At 37.3% G+C, this 15,323-nt stretch overlaps 2 protein-coding genes across 6 annotated transcripts; both read left to right on the top strand.

Moving 5' to 3' along the window:
* The first annotated feature begins 4,096 nt into the window (after window positions 1-4,096).
* On the top strand, window positions 4,097-8,374 carry ube2d4 (ubiquitin-conjugating enzyme E2D 4 (putative)). Its single transcript, XM_033972365.2, has 7 exons — window positions 4,097-4,380; window positions 5,205-5,268; window positions 5,345-5,376; window positions 5,450-5,527; window positions 5,599-5,704; window positions 5,972-6,065; window positions 6,147-8,374. The coding sequence occupies exons 1-7, from the start codon at window positions 4,357-4,359 to the stop codon at window positions 6,193-6,195; spliced, it is 447 nt and encodes a 148-aa protein (XP_033828256.1). The 5' UTR covers window positions 4,097-4,356; the 3' UTR covers window positions 6,196-8,374.
* Window positions 8,375-8,655: 281 nt separating this feature from the next.
* Window positions 8,656-13,941, top strand: dbnlb (drebrin-like b). 5 transcript variants are annotated; one of them, XM_033972357.2, is made up of 15 exons: window positions 8,656-8,814; window positions 9,377-9,432; window positions 9,580-9,692; window positions 9,764-9,838; window positions 9,924-10,073; window positions 10,171-10,248; window positions 10,631-10,782; window positions 10,867-10,921; window positions 11,068-11,139; window positions 11,326-11,449; window positions 11,598-11,714; window positions 12,104-12,178; window positions 12,488-12,546; window positions 12,649-12,727; window positions 12,900-13,941. In XM_033972357.2, the coding sequence occupies exons 1-15, from the start codon at window positions 8,732-8,734 to the stop codon at window positions 13,034-13,036; spliced, it is 1,425 nt and encodes a 474-aa protein (XP_033828248.1). In that variant the 5' UTR covers window positions 8,656-8,731; the 3' UTR covers window positions 13,037-13,941. The 5 variants fall into 5 exon arrangements, with proteins under 5 accessions (XP_033828248.1, XP_033828247.1, XP_033828249.1 ...); XM_033972356.2 differs by having other exon boundaries at window positions 12,488-12,558; XM_033972358.2 differs by lacking the exon at window positions 11,598-11,714 and having other exon boundaries at window positions 12,488-12,558.
* The last annotated feature ends 1,382 nt before the right edge of the window (window positions 13,942-15,323 follow it).

Genomic DNA, 15,323 nt, shown 5'->3' with positions numbered 1-15,323 from the left:
CAGTAGAATGTAAATTTAGGTTGAATAAAAACACCTGGACACCTGCCTCATATGTACATGTCCACACTTTAGAATATTAGATACCAAAGGCTGTTTACCTAATTGATTCAAATTTTAATATATATATATATTATTTTACAGGCAGGGTTGTGACGAAATACACATCAATGACTAATACAGATATGCAAAAGAACTGCTGTTGTAATGATGGAGTTAAACAATGTGCTGCCTCATCAATTTGGGAATGTGTGTGTTTTATATCTGATGCCCTCCCCTTTCAGTTTGTCTCTTTAACTTTAGATTCCTAGTGGATTACTACTACTGGATCACTTTTCGATAGTATTCTTATTTATAATTATCCACATTGTAACAGGGTTAGTATTGTCCCAGTTGTATCCTCATCTCCACTGTACTAATCCGGCACATGTCTCTCATTCGTTCCCTCCAGTGTGGTTGAAAAACAAACTATAGGGAGAGCCTCAAACCATCTCCAGCTGTCACATCCCTGCTCCAATCCCAGTCTAACCTGATATGACGAGGCGCAGCGAGGTGAGGGTCAGGCCTGGAGGAGGGTTAGGAACATGTAACTCAAACTCAGGGCTTTATATTCATAATTGCCTTTGGTTGAAAGGTGAAGATTGCCATGTGCAGCACCCATTGTCTCTCATGTTACCTGTATTAACTTCTAACTTTACACAATACTCCAGTTTACTCTGATTCATAGAACTATCAGCTACACTGCTACATAATCTCTGGCATGCATTTTGAAACCTACATTATGGAGGTGAATAAGGTAAACACATTTGGATTTGGGATAGTGCTCAGAATTTGAATAACAAAATGAGAGAAAGAGAAAATACTATAAATATCTGCAGCTATTGACTCTGCTTTAACTTAACTTTATCTTTTTTGCCAACTAATCCTAATCTACTTTTGCTACAAATTCAACAAATGTTCAAGTATTTCCCCCCTTCTTTTCATTATACTGAATAATGTAAACCTTGTAGTATAAAGTGTCATTGTCTATTAAAAAATAAACAAGCTTCATGCATGTCTGGAGAACTGATTTTGTTCAGGCCTGAGAGAAGGCAACAGGCTTTAAGTTGTGCTGGTCATGACGCTATAAAAATAATAACCCAAGAGAAATGGATTTTCCCACAAAAAAAGTCATTTTATTTTGGAGAAATATTATTTATATTATTATGTAGACTACAGCTTCCAGCTCTGAAAAACATCTGGATACTTAAATGAAATATTAATGTTATTTGTACATCACCTACTTAACGTAATGAGTCATTCTGAAGTTGAATTGTGGGGGTGCTTCAATTCCAACCTCTTGCGTCCTTTTTTGGGGCATTCAGGAGCATCCTGTGACCTTTGACCTTTCGGACAATGGAGGCCAGGACGTTTCCCTGTCAATGGTGATGGAGCCAACAACAGGAACATGAGGGTGCTCATGGGAAACAAACTGTTTATTGTGTGGCAGGATGGACGCCCCCTGTGCCCCACTCACTCATTTTCACACAAATACACACGCATCAGCCACACTTACATGCCTGCAGATAGAGCTGCAACAGGTGTCCACGTTTTTAGCATCTGTCTCCAGGGATACAACTGATTCTGTTACCTTCAGATATAAACCACTAATGTCACACAAGAGACATCATATTTTTAATGTCTATTATATGAATATTAACCCATGTTAACTTTGTGCCTCCTGTGATCTGCACATGAATGAAACACAGAGACATGGGCTGTAATTTTAAAGGCTTCATTGAAAAAGTATTTGAATAGCAAAATTTGTTATAGTAGTAGCACTGTACATGATCACTTTGCTGCTTTATCGCTCCTTTTGCTTGTGCTGCCTAAGAGGTTTATATTTAGTAAGACTTTCTATTTGATAAGAGTACCAAGCCATTTGTTAGCGCTGCCACTATGTCTGTTTAGAAGGAAATCCCTCTTTTGTCTTTTAAGGAAGCTCAACAAACTGGGAAAACCTGAATTTGTCATCAGAACTACAACAGCTGGAACGCATTGCATTTGAAAAGTCACACTATTAGTCAACGTTGCAAACTGGTTATTACCAACGCTCAGGAGACCGCTCATTGCAAGAACAGCACAATAAAAGTGTTTGCAAACTTGTCAATCACCAAGTCACAAGTATGATGTAACACAGACAGAGGGCTTGTGGGATTGCTCTTGAAGTGATTAACCGCTTAGGATTTGTGGTTCTCTATGACTACACATTTGTGTGAATCTTTGCTCTTAACTCAATGCACATCTGATAAGGGTGGATCATGAGCAGTTTTACAGGCCCTACTATGACTAATACCGCTATAGAGAACAAATAAGCCAAAGACACTCAAAGTTTGACCATAGTCTGCTATGACAATTACACTACAAGCCAAAGTAATGTGCATCTGTTAATAAAAAATATTATGGAGGATTTGAGATATTCCAGAGATTTTACATTCCCAAAGGCCACCTCACAACCAGAGTGAAAGCAATGCTAATGACCCATGAAAAACTGATTGCCCATACACAATTTCCCCCATGTTGCTTAGCACTCTATTAGGCCTATTTAATTGAGCAGAGTGCTGACTTCACTGCAGCTGAGCCCTGCTTGCATATTGCCCGAGTCAATAATCAAATCAAGGCCATTTATAAAGATGGAACAAATATGTTTTAGTATGGGAACAATTTTAAAAGAAAAAAAATCTGGGATTGTGAGCCCAACCAAGATCAGCAATCTGTGGATTTATTGAATAATTTAGACATTATACGTTAATTTGGAAAGCATTTGTCATGATGACCATGGGAAAAATGCCCCAGTTGTTTAGAATGACATAGGCCTATGAGACACAATGCGGGCAATGCTAACTATTAAACACCAGTGAACAATAATCATCAGTGAAGACAGCTGAGTAGGCCCTACAGAGTTTCAAATGAAAAGTAGAAGCTCTATGTACCTTGTGAGACAAGCCAGCCACGTTCCACACCCATTCATGTCCTGACATCTTGGCTCATCCATCAGTTTGGGTCTTGGGGCACTGTCCTGTAACAAAAACTTCTGGTGGAAAGTCCCCATTCTATGCTTATGGTGCATGTCACCTAAGTATAATGCAACTGTTGGTCAACCACGAACACAAGTCAATTTTATCAAGAAGCAAAAGGTAAGATTTGAAATTTAAAAAATGAGAGCTTTGTGAATAGAGGTTTTAAGGGAATGTCTTGTGGGCTTGCCCATAGCGTATGTCATAAAATTTCACGTTGATAAATGGCCTTTCGAAGAAGACAAATTTTCAACACAAGGTCCCGTTGCAGAGCATCCAAGTGCTACCTCTGCTGCTGCCTGAATCTGATTACAACCAGGCCCGGAGGACAGGCAGGTCATTCAGAGCACAGAGATGAACAAACAATAAGATATTATCTAAAGGAATCTTCAGCTTTCCAAAGGAAAATGGTTCCTCTTAGTGTCACTCTGACGATAGGATCCTCAACCTGACACTGAATCAGCCATTTAAGAAGAATGAACACTGCAGCCCATTCATACACACTCAGTGAAATAATGAGAGCTCCTTTTTCACTCTTGTTTAAAACATATAAAGAGAAGAGGCTTTTCTGGACAGGGCTGTGCATAAACTGGAGCATGCAACTGACTCAAATGATAGGCCTGTCTTACCATACTGTTGTTGAAGCAACTTCTTGAATCTAGTTAAATTATTTATAATTTGGATAGATCTCAATAGGCTACAATTGTTAGGCAACAAGTTTATCCAGATAGCAGTTCTGTTGATGAGTGCCAGAATGCCGTTAACTAGTCTACTGCCTACCTGACCAAATAGTGACATCTTGTGGTCAAAGGTGGTAAGTGATTTAGCTCCACTCACTGCTTCTCCTGCTATTTATTATTTATTCTAAGTATGTTAAGAAAACAGGGTAAGCCGTTATTATATACTGATAACATGTCATATACCTTTATGTAATAGGCGGTCTGTGACAAAAAGTATTTTGATTGATTTCTGTGGGCGATGGTTGTTCTGTTTATTATGGTTGACATTTGAATCTCGCGATGTTTCCGCGACACTCTCCAGGCACAAGAAGGTAACCGTAGAGATCGCAGAGTTGTCTACCTATGCGCTAGCGACAGGAAACACTAAAACACTAGCAGGCTCTACTACTTTGTAACAACCTCTAGAAAGTCAAGCCTTTTGAAAAATAGGTGACACAGGGTCTTTATGGTGTGTATGCCAGTAGTCTTTTAGAAAAAAAAACAAAAACTAAAGTCTGAGATAAATTGTATGAGTGAGGCACTAACTGTTAGCTGACAGGCTAACTAGCATAGCTGCACTAGCAATGGCGTTGAAGAGAATTCAGAAGGTGAGTGTTAATCATATTACTAGACAAACGTAAACATATTCCTAATGCCTTTGTGGCTGAGACGGTTTGATAAAGCCGTGTATATTGTGGAAGAGTGTGACCCTTTGCTATAGCTTTTCTTCTCGACTCTTCGTGTTCGTTTTCAATACAAATCATAGACAAAGAGGAGCTAACATTGCTATTTGGCCCTGTTGGTGCATTGCTACAAAAATGACTGCTATAAATAACCCAAAGCTATTATGTCCTTCTCACAAATGATGTGTGAACATAGGCACGATCAGTGTTAGTCTAGGGTCTTTTAAATGGGAGGCTAGACAGCGTAACTGTATCAGATTAGCCTTTATTTAGTTCGCTGCCATTTAGCTGACAGGTTTACTGTTATTTAATGTTGCCGCATTCTGTTAGCGTTCAATCAGGGATGAACTCCCCTTTTACTTGTACATCATCACTTTTTATTATAATGTGATACAAAGCGAAGTGACAGGTTTTGGTGAGTGAGTGACAGCTGGTGGCCAAATTTGAACTCTGGTATCAGTGTTCCCATATAAGGAATGGCAAATGGGGCACTGAACCAGGCCGCGGTGTGTATTTATATAACAGAATAGATAGTCTGCGTTGTTGGATAACATTGCAGGTTTATTTAGGTATATTTTGTTGTTTTATGTTTTATTTTTAGCAAATTAAATAACAACTAATCAAACTGCCTATTTGAGCACACATGTAACCTGCCTTTGAAAGTAATTCCAAATGAAATAATTTGACAGATCTAAGCGTAATCATCATTTCTGAGACTTGTTGCACCTAAAATCTATCTCTGCTTGTAGGAGTTGTCAGACCTTGAGAGGGATCCTCCTGCTCAGTGTTCTGCTGGCCCAGTAGGAGATGACTGTGAGTTCACAGAAAGTGCTTTGTTTTAACTTGAACTAAGCACATGTTTTACCATGTTTTTATTTGTTTTTGTTAGTGTTTCACTGGCAGGCAACAATTATGGGCCCAGTAAGTTTTTTTTATTTCTATGAGCATTTTGACTGTTTACCATAAACCTGACTGTGTGTTTTTTTATTTACAGAGTGACAGCCCCTATCAAAATGGAGTGTTTTTTCTTACTATTCACTTCCCCACAGATTATCCTTTCAAACCACCTAAAGTGCGTGCTTGTATAACTGTCTATTTATAAACACGATTATCTGTTTAACCATAATTTCACTTTCTCCAAAGGTTGCATTCACAACTAAAATTTACCACCCAAATATCAACAGCAATGGGAGTATTTGTCTTGATATTCTAAGGTCGCAATGGTCACCCGCACTTACAGTATCTAAAGGTGAGTGGCCACTTTGGTGTTTTATGAATCCGCACAATGTAGTGTCTATTCCACACAAGTAAAGAAGTAAAGTTTAAAATAATACAGAAAATACTACTTGAATGTAAAAAAAATTTCTATGTATTTTATTTATATAGAAATATATACATTTCTATCTGTGCATGTGTTTGTATGTGTGTGTGTGTGTGTGTGTATATATATATATGTATATATGTATGTGTGTGTATGTAATTTAAAAAACCCTTTTTTGTCATTACTTTTCCACAGTATTATTGTCTATCTGCTCTCTGTTGTGTGATCCAAATCCGGATGATCCTCTGGTACCGGAGATTGCTCACACATACAAATCTGACAGAGAAAAGTGAGTATGTTGCTGCAAATTTCAATCCATTTGTTAATTAAATTGAGGATTAAACAAGTTTTGCAAAAATGTATTTTTTAGGTACAACAAACTAGCCAGAGAATGGACACAGAAGTATGCAATGTCATAAAACATGGGAGATAAGTAGAAGAACACGTACAACTCACGTCAGAAAGGCAACAACAGTGGATTAGAATAAACTAACTTTGTGAAGGAAGCATTACAATGAGGTTCAGTGATACAATGCCACTGGCTTTCCATGTGCTGAGCTGCTCCCATGTGCTGTCCTTCATGACACGTTTGGATCGGCTGAGCGGGAAGTGACGGGCTTCTATAAGCACTCCTTTATGGAAAACCGGAAACTCACAACAGTCTATACAACGACACTCAGACTTAAACTGTTACTTACTCTTGCTGTTGTTACATCACTCTCATTGTTACTAGTCATTAAGAACATATCATCGCTACTTAAAATGTTTGGTTGGTTTCGGAGGTTTTATTTCTGAGGTACTGTTTCTGTCCCACTGGATGTCTTGTTTTACTGTATCTCCATGTATTTAGTGGCCTTTCTGTGTTATTTTGAAGCGGTATGTGCAATTGAGACAGAATGTTCCCTGATGTACACCACTGTGCAGTGCCATTACCAGCAGCTCATCTGTTGGCACATTATGTCTCCACCCAAATCAATGTGACAAAAGATTGGTTTACTTTCAGTAGTAACCACTGCATTCAAAATCTTTAGTTTTTCTATTAGATGGGTTAAACGATAGTTCATTTTCTCACACATGCTGTTATTGAAGTAATGTATGGTCCTAAAATGTATTGATTTAATCTAAAGCGGCTACATTTATGCTGGCAGTTTTATTGTGTGCCACTTCCTCAATACTGTTACTCAGGTATCTAGCCAATCAACCCAAACAGTGACTCTTTGTGAGGAAAATGTGGACTTAAAAGCTTTTTAAATTTAAAATCATCCCAAATTGGGTGATCCAAACTATTCTGATTTGTTCTTTCACAGGTGCAGAAGACCTGCCTTTTTGCACAAAAAATATGAACTAAACTTTTGTCAAAAAAGGCACCTCTTTCCTTTTATCCTCCTAATTCTTTACTATTTCAATAATTGTTCAGAACACTCAAGATGTGAAGTAGCTTGAAACAACAGTGTTAGAAGTTTACTTGCTACAGTTGGAAATGGTGTTCATTTACAGTGGGTGTCAAAACAAACTTGACGTAAGTGTCGGTCATTTTAAGTCATGTGCATCAACTTGAGTTTAATGAATGCAGCTGCCATGACACTTTGATTTGCTTTAAGAGACAGTGATGTAAAGCTTTAGTTCAGCTTTTTCATTTCTTTATTTATGATTGGGTCTGCTCAGCTTCATTTGTACCTGAAACGGTAAATAATTTGTATGTAACCTTTGCTATTGTATATTGAAAGACTTTAGTTTGGGGCTATTTTTTTTCTTTCACACTTGAGATATGATTGTGGTGTAATAGTTTAAATAATACATGGTAACTGTTGGATTAAATTGTTAGGATATACCATTTATTACATCATAATGTGCTGATGCTGCCAATATTGAAAAAAGGGAAATAGTTCATTGTTATTGAGGCATTTTAAATTGGGAGTTATCCTAAAAGGTTAACACTAAGCATGTACACTTGAAGCTTTGATTACAAAACTAACATAGTTTTAGCACCAATACATATGTGTTACTAGTTGTATGACAGTTCACTATATACAGGATAACAAAATATTTCAGAAATACAGAGATCTGTCAGACAATGAAATCTGAAATGGTTTTTGGTTCTGTGCATTGTTCATTTAAAAGAAAAATATCTTCCGGATGTGTGGTTGAGAGCAGCCAGAGTGTATCACCAGTGGTGTTACCCTGACTGTGTACTCTAGAGTTTATATAGGCAGCTTAGCATGCTTTGCACTCCCAAGAATCCTCTCTGCCATTTGCCAGATATCAGGGATTTCGTTACACTTCATCTGCCTAACACCTCTAACTAAAATAATAGCCTTAACCCTCATTTTCTACATTTAACTGTCATAAAGAAAACTGTAAACTTGCTATATCAGGGCTGTATCCTCTTGGGTAACTCATCTCTTAATAAATGGAACGTGCAGCTTGAACAAAACTAATATATTTCTAATTGAGCCTAGCCTTGTCTGAATGCAGGACCAGCCATGTGCATCTTTCTGATCTGGAATGTCTGCTTAAAATGTCAACATCCACATTTCACACTCCACATACAAGATATCTATGGACATGTCATGAAATATGATTAAAGTTAATCTTCGATTTCTGTGTGTGTTCATCTATCTAGAATATAACAAGCCTAATGACCTATACAATGAATTACACGTTAGGCTATACTCCATAAAAGTACTGATCCATGTTATACCCATTGAACTTTGGCTTCCCAAAAATGGGGACGTCGAGATTTACTACATGTTTAGCGATGGGTGTATTACAGCGGGGCGGCTTGTGTCAAACAGATAAGCTCCGCTCTCCCGGGCTGTAAAGAAATGTAAATGAAGCAAACCTCGCAGTGGCCACAAGCTTTTCTCTACTCCCATTGAGTAGCATCGACGCTCCTCCCGCCCATCAGAAAGAGCTCTTCCCTAAGCTAGCTGGCTAGCTGCACATAACGCAAAAATGTCCGTAAACCTCAGTAAAAATGGCCCAACATTGACAGCTGCTTATAAAGAAGTTGTTGATGAAAAATCCGACACGAACTGGTAAGATGCCTTGTTTTGTAAACATTACATGAAAGATGTGAAATACGTTCTAGCCACAGCCTTTAGCTAAGTGACACTCCTGAGTAATTAGAAGTAAAGAGTAATGTTTGTGATCCACTAGTCCGATGCTGTAAATGACATCTAATACGTTATTTAGCCCTCACAGTTATTAATTAATGTGTTGGCTGAACACGCTGTTATCTTTTCTAAAATGCATTTAATGTAACCATGTCCATTTCCTGGTTGGCGAAATTTGGTGTGGGGCCACCAAAGACTGTGTGGGTGCCTCCCCAAACGGAGTTAGCTCATTATACCATCCGTATGACTAAAATGTAACTACATAACAGCTGTATTTGATTCTGCAGTGAGTTAATTAACAAGACATTAGGGAGTTGTGCTATTCATTAAGGAAGTACCACTCTGCTGTCTATAAATATCTGCTGTAATCAGGCCACCCTTTATTACACATGTGAGCTATATTTTCGTCAAAGTACAATCAAAAGTCACCAAGATTATCTACATCAACTATTATTAAAACTATTGAAACTATTGTACCCCTTAGGGCTCTGTTCACATATGAAGGGAATACTGATGACATTCGCTTGGCAGCAAAAGGAGGTAAGTGAAATCTGTATTATTAAACTGGGATTTCACAGTCAGCAAAATTGAATTTACCCAAACAAAGATACGCGGCCTTGGCTTTTTCAACTTATTGTTATAATGGGAAACTATCCAAGAAGCAACAGTGTATTTTTTGTTGGTCAGATGGAGGGCTGGAAGAAATGATTGAGGATCTGAACAGTGGAAAAGTCATGTATGCCTTCTGCAGAGTGCAAGATCCAAATTCAGGTCTGCCCAAATACGTCCTCATCAACTGGGTCAGTCATCGACACATTTAACAGAGTTTCGTCTTTGTCTTCTGTGTCATAATGCATGCGATTGTTTGTAGACTGGTGAAGGGGTGAAAGATGCTAGGAAAGGAATTTGTGCAAACCATGTCAGCACAATGGCAAAGTTCCTAAAGGTAACATTTCTTTTTATTATTATCATTATTCTTATTTTAAGTTTATCTAATATTACTTGTAAATTAATTTAATTTTCAAATATAGGGAGCACATGTTACAATAAATGCCAGAGCAGATGAAGATGTAGAACCGGAGGTTATAATGGAGAAAGTGGCTAAGGCATCAGGAGCAAACTACAGCTTTCATAAAGAAACTTCCAACCGCTTCAGAGACACTGGTCCTCAAGGTCCCGTGGTAAGCGCTTCAGGAATTGTTTAGATCTTTTTGTGTTATCCTTAAGATAGTGGGTTTTTTATGTGTTGTGTCTGTCTAACATAAACATTTCCATTAGGGTTCTGTGTACCAAAAGACAAATGCCGTGTCAGAAATAAAGAAGACCAATAAAGATAGCTTCTGGGCACAGGCAGAGGTAAGCTACATTTTATCAGTCAGTAATAAAGTCAATAAGTTAATACCTTCATTTGTGTGCACTAAGTAGGCCTCAGCAATATGGCAAATATTTATTTCGTATATATCAATTACAATTTTTGGATTTGATTTTATCTTTTTTTGACTTGTCGATTAAAGGAAAAAATGTGAAACAATTGGATCTCAATTTGAGTAAAATGTAATTAATTGCATAGCCTCAAAACTAAGTAATATTTTTTACTACCAAAATTAACTGTCAAACTATTCCTTGCACATACATAATTTAAGAAATACACTTTTTATAATCCTCTTGTATCCTTTCATATCTAGTCTTTTGTTATAATTAGTTTAAATCTTATATTAATGACTTGAATGACAATTAGAAAGAAGAAGAGAAACGGCGTCAGGAGGAGCGACGCAGGGCAAACGAGGAGCGCCAGCTGCTGGAAAACGAGAGGAAAGACCGCGAGGCCAAAGAAGCGGCGCTGCGTGAGAAGAGAGACAAAGAGAGGGCACAACAAATCGACCAACAGAAGTATGGGGCATAGCACTTCATAACATACTTCAAAAATATCCTGTGGTGGCAGTAGTGTAATTGTTCCCTCTTTATTGCTGATAGAAAATACCAACAGCAAGTGGAAGCAGAGAATAAAGAGCAAGAAAAGAAGCGTTATGTAAGTCTAAAAATTCCCAGCCCTCATGTTGTCACAAATATTGGCTAAGCCAGTGCATGAAGAGCCTTTTTGGTGTTTTGGTTTGTGGAATGGTTCATATACACATTTTAGTTAAAGAAAAGCTAACTGATAATAACTGATAATAGGAGGAGCAGGAACAAACGGATGCAGCCCAAAGAAAGGCAGTGAGGAGAGGGGAATCAGTGGAAAAGGCCAATGTGAGTTTTTCTTTAACAAGGGCTGACCTCTGGCTCAACTACCGTCACTTCCTCTTTCAAAGCACTACTCCTAACCAATCTCCATTTCCTTTTCCGGTTCTGCAGGAGAAATCTTTAAATTTTCTCTGTTAGTCAGAATGTAACTGTGTAATACACATCTGATTATTTTTGGCTTTTGGTTTTCAGGAGGCAGCTTCTCTCATCTCTCAGCGTGCTGTAAACCCCAGAGAGATGTTCAAACAGAGGGAGCGAGGAATCACTCCTAGTGACTCTGATTTGCCCTCTGCTGCCCCCCCCAGTCCACAGCCAGGTACTGCCTGTGCATGTCCCGCTATGCCAAGATACTTAAGCCTTTTAACTCATTGTCTCATCATGGTCAACTCTTTTCCATACAATCTTTTTAAATGTGGCCTATTTCATCCGTCTTGCATGCTTCCCGGGGTCTGTGTCTTTAACAGGGCGCCTGCAAAGCCCTTTTCTGTCTAAACCAGTCTATGAGCCTGAGCCGCCCCGCTCACCTCTGCGCCAAGCTTCTCCTGTGCCAGCAAGCTCCGCCTCTCCTGTCCAGGCTACAGGTGTGAGCAAACACACTCTTGTTCACATGTCTATTGTTATTTGGGGTTGCACAGCATGTTCCAAATGTGTCAATAATATTTGTAATCTAAGTAATGTAATTGTATAATTAAATTACATTTAGCCTCTGCAAGTTTAATATGGTAACTATTCCTGGTTGGAACTCTTTAACTGTGCAGTCCTAAATTTACAGTGAAAAATCAATTTTGTTTGTCATTGTTATTGTCACTTTTATTAGTAATTCATTCATTCAGTGTGTCCTCATTATTTTCCTTTTGTTGGTTATAAAACATTCCTGTTAAAAGTGCATTGGTGGTGGAGTTTACTTGTGTGGGCTTGTGGGTGGTTTGCCGTGTATATGCATGTCTGTGCTTGTGTTTTGGGTGATAAGAGCCTGAAGTGGGTGATGGACAGTCCAGGTGTGAGTATGAGGAGCAGAAGGAGGAGCCTCAGGAGCAGCCGAAAGGTGGGGTTTACTCAGACTGAGAAATCGTCTTTAAGGCGCACACATTTTTCAGTATTTAAGAATTACTCAATTAACAGCACCATATTATGTTTTTACACATATTGCAATAACATATCAATGCATGCTTATATTAAAAGTGCTTTATGTGCTACAGTTGTTTTTCTTATTTTGAAATTCACCAAGATCATCCATTTCTTTTCCTCAAAGTTTGCACTTAACTGATACAACAATTGTAGTGCCACCTGCAGTAAGATCGCAGTTTTCACTGTAAACTGTAAACATTGTTTTTTTGTTTTGTTTTTTTCACAGAAGAACCTGTAGCTGTTAATTCATATGTCCAAGAGGAAGACTGTGAGGAGCCAGCCCAGGTTGTCGCTTCTGTATGTTTATGTGTTTATATGTAAATCCTCTCAATAATAGTAACAGATCTTAAAACTAAACATCCCTGTGTTTCCTTCATTATCCCATAGGAGGACCTGTATGAAGTTTGTCCTGAAGAGACCTCAGAAAGAGGCATTTGTGCAAAAGCCCTGTATGATTATCAGGCTGGTAAGTTCTTCAGTACAATGGTAACAAGAACAATATTATATATGTATTTATTTGAATCATTGTTAATCACAATGTGATGAAATAGGATTCATAAATATTTTATTGCCATGTCATTAATGAAATTAATTCAACTAAAATACTTAACTGTATCAAACATTTTCTTTATTTACAGCTGATGATACAGAGATTTCTTTTGACCCGGATGAGATTATCACAGGCATTGAGATGATTGACGAGGGCTGGTGGAGAGGCCACGGTCCAGACGGTCACTTTGGCATGTTCCCAGCTAATTATGTGGAGCTTATCTAGTCCCTGCACCGCCAGGACCCCTACTCCTTCTCCAAACATCAACAAGGACTGACTTAGAGCGGAGCCAGTCCTTGTGATGAAATGATCTTATTTTAAAAAAGAAAAAATGGACCAGTGATAAATAAATATATGGTTATTGTGGGCCAGTCGGGTTTGCACAAAATTTAAGTAATAATTTCCATTATGTTGAGTTGGTGGTGTAGGTGGTGTATTTAGGGATTTGTGAATGACCAAAACTCCTTTCCACCACCTCCCTAAAAATATATAATTGTGATGCAGTATCCGCCTACATTATTTTTTCAACATTCCCGCACATTCCTTAAAAAGTGTGTTTGCAAATATATTTTATCGCTTGTAGCATTTGTTCCTTTTCATTTCAGGAAAACATATATATGAAAGATAGTGGTACCAACCGCAGTACAATCTTTTGCCTTGTTTTTTGCCTTTTAGTTACCGGAAGACTGAATTTTCAATTTTTGTCTGTGATTGAACCTGAATCCTGTGTGAATTTCAAACCATATAGATAAAGCAAGTATTTACTAAAACTGTGCACTGAACGGTTGATTTTAGCAGGCAAAGATTTCGCCTTTTACTGTGACTATAACTGGTTTGCTATATATACCAAATCATTTCAACATATTTAACATTTCAGGAACAATACATTTTAATCTCGCTGGTCTGAGGTTGAGTTTCTGGTGCCATACAGAGGGGTCGACAATGCAAGAAACCCCTATGTATTATTTTATTGAATCATTTGGAAAGTGTAACAGCAGCGGTTATGCAAAATATTTTTCTTGATGAAAAAATAAATCATGAATAAATTAAAAGGGCATCATGTATTTCTGCATTATCATGTTGTTTTCAGATTGTAAGCGCCTACATTTCTTCATAATAAAATGAACTAAATACCTACTTTGTCTCTGGGGTTTTAACTCTATATGAAATATGTGCATTACAATAGGTTTCTTGGAATGAGTACAGAGTAGGGGATTTCATGAAGTCATTTTCCTTTTTTTTCTTTTTTTTTCTTTTTACTTTGATAACTAGTACTAGAAGGAATCTTTAAAGCCACAGAAAAGATTGTTGAGTATACTTGAAACTGAAAAAACATATCTTTTAGTATTGCCTGTTAATCTTTAGTCTTAATATTTTCTCATAAAACAGACTGCACTCAATTCAACCTCACATGTTTATGTCAGTGAAAGTGTGAAATGAATCGCTGGGGACTTTCTGAATCTTACTCTTTTTGATCTGAACCTCAAATTTCAGTGGAATCCTTCCACTCATTACAGCCACCTACTTTGTTATTATCTTGCATACATCAAATAATATGTGAGAATATGACAGTTTGGTAAATTTCTGTTTTTCTGACCTTTAGATCTGAATTATTAAGCAAATGTCAATGTACAGACATTATGTCCACGAACTGGTATGTGATTATCATCTCTTGGGGTTCATTGTATTATTTATTGGGTTTGGTGTAAGTAAGCATTTAACCATCAGAGTATAACATAAATAAATGAAAAAAAAAAAAAAAAACTATCAAAAGTATGCAGCTCGAATTGTAATAAAATCTTTGTGTATGATTAGAAGGGGCACAATGGTAAAAATGGTAGCTATAATATAGTTACGATGATATAGTAATGTTAATATGTTATAACTGGATCTTAAAGGGGGGTTCCAGTCTGAAGTTGTCAGTATTAAAAGAAGGAACTTTAGCAAAAAAACGCATATGGACAGTGAAGCGCTTTCCGGGAGAGTTTGTTGTGGATATTAGGCATATTAGGCTGGTGCACAAATTCAAAACAGGACCACTATTTGTCCATATGACCGCTAATAACAGGAATAGCTTTAGACTACACCCTTTGACTCATGTAACGGAAAGAAACTAAACAGCTGAGCTGTTTTCTCTGTAAATTTAGGAGAATTAGTTCCTCATTGCTTTAGATTTAATTTTGTCCTCAAATAAGGGTGATCTTTGAAGCAGTGCTGCTTTATCACAGTACTTCCTTAAACATAATTCTGACAAAAATAAATTTTGAACAAAATATTCAAATATTTGTAATATTTTATGTTGACTACATTTGGAATATTATGATGTGATTTGATGCTTTTCTCACTTCCTAAAGTGAAGCTATTAAAATATAAGATAAAAAACAAAAACAAATTGATAACAAACACCATTAGTGATATAACTGTGTCAGATCTGTCTATAAAATATGATTTTTCTTACATCAAATGAAGATTATATTACACAATCACATGTTAATATGCAAAGCTCAGCCTC

The sequence above is a fragment of the Periophthalmus magnuspinnatus genome, chromosome 9 (genome assembly GCF_009829125.3).
Source record: "Periophthalmus magnuspinnatus isolate fPerMag1 chromosome 9, fPerMag1.2.pri, whole genome shotgun sequence".
Taxonomy (NCBI): domain Eukaryota; kingdom Metazoa; phylum Chordata; class Actinopteri; order Gobiiformes; family Gobiidae; genus Periophthalmus; species Periophthalmus magnuspinnatus.
The sequence above is the reverse complement of the archived record's forward strand: the minus strand, read 5'-3'. Positions and strand labels throughout refer to the sequence as shown.